Raw genomic sequence first — 6,222 nt, 5'->3', positions numbered from 1 at the left:
GTTGGCGGCACCACTCTGGGATGAATAGATCAGCCAGTGGGCAGTTCCCAGGGATAGTGATTTGCTTTGAGCTCTTATTGACAAGTAGAACTTCGACCTTACAAAAAGCTTCCCCAGGGACCTCAACTACCGAGGGTATCACTTCTAAGCCCTTTGCTAACCTAGCTGGGGAATGGGATTCAATGACCGCAGTCGCTGGTGCCCGGAGTGTGTTTCTACATTGACCTATTATGGTATGACGGCTATGAGGTGGAATATGAACTTTGTGTCCTTTTCTTGTTCTGATAGTGCCGAGTTTACCATCGGCAGGGAGTGTCTGTTTCTTAGAGAGAGAAGAGTAGATGTCTTTACAAAAAGGACTTATTTGCAAAGTTTGTGCAAATCGAACCCCAGCTAACCTCTTACATGACTCAAAGCAATTACGGAAAAGACCGGAATTTGTCCCTATAACTACTGAATGGTTTCTTTGATGCTTAGCATCCGGCACTACTAGGGCTAGAGTACTGAATTGGGTCCCTGTCCCGCTAAACGCCTTGTCAAATCCTATGTTAACATAGGCATAGCCTAAGTAGGGTAAGGTTCCGTCACCGCCATGATAGAGCACTAGATCCCTCATAGAATGCAACTCACGATCGAGCTTATCGAATAAACTTTTCTGAATGAGTGTCACCTGTGAGCCGCTATCTATAAGAGAAGTAGTCTCTATCCCATCCACCCAGCACTTCTGGGTGATACTGTCCCCAACCAGTCCTGGGGGAACATCGCATACCTGTTGGGGTGCTGTACTTAAGTGGACTCCTGGTCTCCCCTTACCAGGCGTCCTTTGGCGTTTCCCTGCTTGCCTAGGATAAATTGGATCAATTTCTTGTTGATGGCTTCAGGGGCAGCTGGGCTGTTGCATATTCTACTTATATGCCCTACCTCCCCACACTTGAAGCAAATGACCTCAGATGTGTTGCCATGTGGCCTGGGAGGAGGCGGCCTGTGAGGAGTCTGCTGGATTGGGGTGGATTCAGAGGGGATAGAAGTACGAGAAATTTGGACTGGTTGAACTGGGGCCTCCACACGGTTATGTGCGGCGGCACGCTTACCTGCGTCTACTCTTTGTCTCGGCTGGGTGAGGCTGGCCTTCATGGAGTCTTCTTCCTCCTGCTTCCTTACAGAGGATAATAACTGCAGAAATGAAGGAGGGTGGGATAATTTATCGCGGAGTTGTAAGTTGATCAGGAGCATCTCATTATACAAGATGCCTCTGATAAACTGCTTTAGTCTTACCTGATTGGAGTCTGTAGGTTTTACTACTCCACGCCTCACAACCTGCCTCAGTATCTCCTGCAAGCGAGAAAGATATTCGGAGGGTCGCTCGCCCTCGAGCTGCGTGGTATTATGGAATTTGACGAACAGCTCGTCGTCAGTGTTCGTGTCCCCATAGGCCAAATCTAAGGCCTTGAGGTACTCATACGAATCTGCGTGGGGAAGCTCACGGCGGAGGTCACTAATGATGCTTGACGCCGGAGGGCGCAGCGCCTCGCGAATGCGCTTTCGGCGCTCGCCATCTCCGAGATCCTGCCACTCATCCATCTGACCCTCAACGTGCTCTATCCACAAAGGATAGGTGTCCTCATCGCGCGCGGGGTTCCTCGCGCCTGAGAAACAGCGCAATTTTCTGTAGTTTGTTGTAAGCGCGCATCTTGATAATGACGCAGACAACGAAGGGACTTCCCGGTCTAAGTTATTTGTGGCTGGGCTAGGGCTAGGGGAAACATTTTCTTTCTTGGAAACCTCTTCTTTAAGGAGTGCGGCTTCTTTAGCTTTCTTCCATTCGTCTACCAACCCACTATCCTTTAAGTCCTTAATGTTTACCCTACCTTCTTTCGAGGGGTCCCTATCTTCCAACCTAACTACCTGGCACACTGTGTCCCCATCTACGGAAATGTGTATCTCCCTCCCTACACCTACAATGGGAGAGGCTCCCTCAAACATACAAAGTATCAATGTTTCATTATTAGTTGGCTCATTCTTTCTGAGTACCCCACTTAATGTGGGAAATCGATCCGAAATTGCCAGGGCAAATACCTCATCAGGCATTGCCATTGTTGGTGTCACAAGTAGGAGGGCATTATCTGCCGTTATTCCCTCCTCCTTGCACCACTCCTGCCCAAATTCTTTCAAACTGTTCGCTGCCATTGCTTCTACTAACTTGTGCAAGTGTTGGCTCTTAAACTCTTAACTATAATGACGAAGACAATTACAATGCCTTCAACGATGTATAATACTAATTGCTTACACTAGCAATTAAAACTTAATAAGCGGAGAATATTAATTAATTACAAGGTAATTATAAAGTATCTATCAAATAAGTAATATTAATTATGCATATATGCAAATTTAGCTCCCGGACAAGCCCCCAATTTATGTAACCCGAATGTCACAATTTCCCAGGTCCATAAATAAAGAAATTACACTTGAGGTTACGTTTTAACAAAATAACCTGGCAATGCCTTTATTAGCTCGTTGTCAATAACAACTGCAAATCAAGTAAACATTGAAATAAACAAAACTTCCACAACTTACAACTATAACATTATAAGGTATTATAACTTATAACTAAACCAACTATTATCTAAATATTAAAGTAACCAAATTATTAAATGTTCATGAACTCGCTCGCGATACGCGGTTGATCAATATATCCGGCGTCTCTGGGTCGTTGAAGAGGACGTCGCAGCACGCAGAACACAGGAACAAGTTGAACGATAACTTGAAGCTTGATGAATTTCATCAATTAAAAGACCCTAGTAAAAGATCCGCCTAGAAAAAGATCCGCCTAGTAAAAGATCCGCCTAGTAAAAGATCCGCCTAGTAAAAGATCCGCCTAGTAAAAGAGCCAACACTTGCTTGCAATATAAAATCAGGAACTGGGATGATAACCATGCAACTCAAAAAGGTTGAAGTTGGATGAAATGCCCAATCAAATATAACACAGGAAACTCTCTTAAAACTTAGAGAAACTTGAAGAAGGTAAAGTTGATATATACGTTTTGTATATATATATATATTTTGAAGAAGAAAATCAGGTAGAGGCTACAGATATATTTAGTAGCACATGCTCCAACATGGAGATTGAATATATACAGGGCAGTGTTCGAAGCAATGGCAGCTGGGCAGAGAATGAGCTGGAAACTTAAAGTTTCAAAGTTTTATTAAACTGTCCAGACCCACATTACCCTTCCTTCCAACTAGACTTCTTATTGGTTACCTAACATCATGTGATAGGACCAAGCTTGCATCCTTTACTAAAACGACCCATCCTTTGTCTCAAACCCAATACTCCAAGCCAGCTCTCTACAGCATGGTCTAAAAGCTCGTCTTTTCTTAGTACAACCACTTAAAACTATACTTCTCCTGAATACAGAGATTAACAGTAGCAACATCCTGAAGGGACACAATCTACCTGCAAACACCACTTAAGTAAAGAGGGTCCTATTAAAGGGAATAGACAAAGGGGAAAGGGCACCGAATTCTGTGGGAGACAATATAATCCCAAACACTGTGTCCAGTGTTATTGATGGTCAAAGCCCTAGCAAGTAAGTTATCTACCAGCAATAGTTTTTAAACTGGGAGAAGAAAATAATCTGGGTGAGAACAAACCTATATTGCACTAAACTGCATAAGGAGCACAAAGCAGAGTTTGTTTCTTAGAAGTATGAGATGAAATGAATGGATACAAAGAGAGAGAGAGAGAGAGAGAGAGAGAGACAAGAGAGAGAAAAAGAGAGAGAGAGAGAGATAGAGATAGAGATACTTAGGAAAAGAATAAATAACAAAATATGATTTTAGTAACTGCCATTTTTATGGGGGTTACACTTATATTGAGCGTAACATGAAAATGGAGAGGGCGCTGTCCAAGTGAACCTTCGTACATATTTGATCACACACAATATGCCTCTGAATAACCTGTATGAACTAAATATGCGAATGTAAGAAGGGCACTTTGGTCACTTGATTGTGACGTATGTACGGAAAACATTCACGTTTGCCGTATACGAAAGTAGTGTAGCGGCTCTTACATTCGCCCTCCTTTCATCGTACATTCATGTTCACAGTATTTTTCCATCTTTTTTCCATCATGCTATTGATTTATATGCATTATTCGGACCACGTGTGTTTTTCCTTCCAATCACGCATCGTGGTTCCGCACTGTTCACCCCGCGTATTTTCAACTCCACGAGGTTTTTCTCCACTCCCGCTTTCACCTTGGTCGAGTCACGACGTCTCCATAATTTCCTCTCCAGGCTTCATTCTACTGTGCCCATTTCGTCTTCCACGGCACGTCAACTCTTCTTCTGCCGTGTTCATCGGGCTGCAGTCTCCCAGTGGAACGTTATAGTCAGCACCGACATGGCGCCTGACTCTCCGCTGGGAGCTGCCAGTTTCTTCGTTCCGGTAGCTCTTTCCACTCTCGAGCTCAGACATTTTACCGCAGCTCATCTAAACATCAAATTCCTGGTCATTCATCGAGCGACTCACTGCTCTTCTTAACTACCAGCTTTGCATGTCTACCTTTCTACTCTTGGCCTCCGCCAGCGAACGATCCACTGTTCTGATATTTCGAGCGCCGCTTTTCTTCTCTTCTATTCTCGCCTGAGAGCTTCATCATTTTCATCACGAGCGTCTGCGTCGAGATTCTTCACGGCTCTTCAGCCACGACAACGAAGCTTTACATCTCCGCCTCTTCAAGCCTCCGCACATTTCATCGCGTGAGCCCCTTCCTTCGTTTCTCAACTCTCTTCATCTTCATTGGACTTTCGATGTTATTTCTATGCAGTCGTAAGCTTTTATTCATGTCCATTCCATTTATTAATGTTCATTCTCATCTTTGATCACTATGTAATCCCCGTGCAATATTCACATTTTCAAGTCTGCTATATTTGCTTGACTGCACTTTGCAAGTGCAATGTCAGCTTTGTTCAGTACCCAATAAATTAACGAAAAGGGAATACTTTCTTTCTTGTATTTTATTGTCAGTGCAACCTTGCTTCCTCGTAGCTAAAATAAAAATAAGAGTTATGTTGTGTGACGAGTGAAAACGCTTTCAAATTTCCATTCACAATACCTAACACACACCTAATCTCTACATTGGTGACCCCGACGTGATACTTGGAAGCTTGGTTGTACGATTTTATTATTCCCTGACTTTTTGGACTTAACAATCATAAAATGTATTCATTCTGGATTTGTTATCGAATGTTTTTATGGTCTTGCATTTGTACGCGTTTATTCGATGCATACCATGTCATTCATTACTGTCTATTTTTGGCAACTAAACAGCTATTCGCATACCATGCTTGTTGTTTACATTTTTTTCAACATGCCATGCTTGTACATTTCTTAGGCTGCTGTAAATTACTGCATACACTATACAATACATGCACTTTTACATTTTTGTCAGCCATTGATTCTTGTGACATTTTGTACTTTGCTCATTTATATATTATCGCCTCTCATCTGTGTATTGCATACGCAGCTTCGATTCTGGCAGGTGAGTAATGTAGCGGCTCTTACATTCGCCCTCCTTTCATCGTACATTCATGTTCACAGTATTTTTCCATCTTTTTTCCATCACGCTATTGATTTATATGCATTATTCGGACCACGTGTGTTTTTCCTTCCAATCACGCATCGTGGTTCCGCACTGTTCACCCCGCGTATTTTCAACTCCACGAGGTTTTTCTCCACTCCCGCTTTCACCTTGGTCGAGTCACGACGTCTCCATAATTTCCTCTCCAGGCTTCATTCTACTGTGCCCATTTCGTCTTCCACGGCACGTCAACTCTTCTTCTGCCGTGTTCATCGGGCTGCAGTCTCCCAGTGGAACGTTATAGTCAGCACCGACATGGCGCCTGACTCTCCGCTGGGAGCTGCCAGTTTCTTCGTTCCGGTAGCTCTTTCCACTCTCGAGCTCAGACATTTTACCGCAGCTCATCTAAACATCAAAGTCCTGGTCATTCATCGAGCGACTCACTGCTCTTCTTAACTACCAGCTTTGCATGTCTACCTTTCTACTCTTGGCCTCCGCCAGCGAACGATCCACTGTTCTGATATTTCGAGCGCCGCTTTTCTTCTCTTCTATTCTCGCCTGAGAGCTTCATCATTTTCATCACGAGCGTCTGCGTCGAGATTCTTCACGGCTCTTCAGCCACGACAACGAAGCTTTACATC

General features: G+C 43.7%; 1 protein-coding gene across 1 annotated transcript; it reads right to left on the bottom strand.

The window, feature by feature from the left end:
* Positions 1 to 755: 755 nt before the first annotated feature.
* Positions 756 to 3,842, bottom strand: LOC115927200 (paraneoplastic antigen Ma2 homolog). The gene has a single exon (XM_030992705.1). It carries the CDS (start codon positions 2,185 to 2,187, stop codon positions 787 to 789), a length of 1,401 nt encoding a protein of 466 aa, XP_030848565.1. The 5' UTR covers positions 2,188 to 3,842; the 3' UTR covers positions 756 to 786.
* Positions 3,843 to 6,222: the final 2,380 nt, after the last annotated feature.

The sequence above is a fragment of the Strongylocentrotus purpuratus genome, unplaced genomic scaffold (genome assembly GCF_000002235.5).
Source record: "Strongylocentrotus purpuratus isolate Spur 01 unplaced genomic scaffold, Spur_5.0 spur5_scaffold_20, whole genome shotgun sequence".
Classification (NCBI taxonomy): domain Eukaryota; kingdom Metazoa; phylum Echinodermata; class Echinoidea; order Camarodonta; family Strongylocentrotidae; genus Strongylocentrotus; species Strongylocentrotus purpuratus.
Note: the sequence above shows the minus strand (reverse complement) of the source record. Positions and strands in the feature narration are given on the sequence as shown.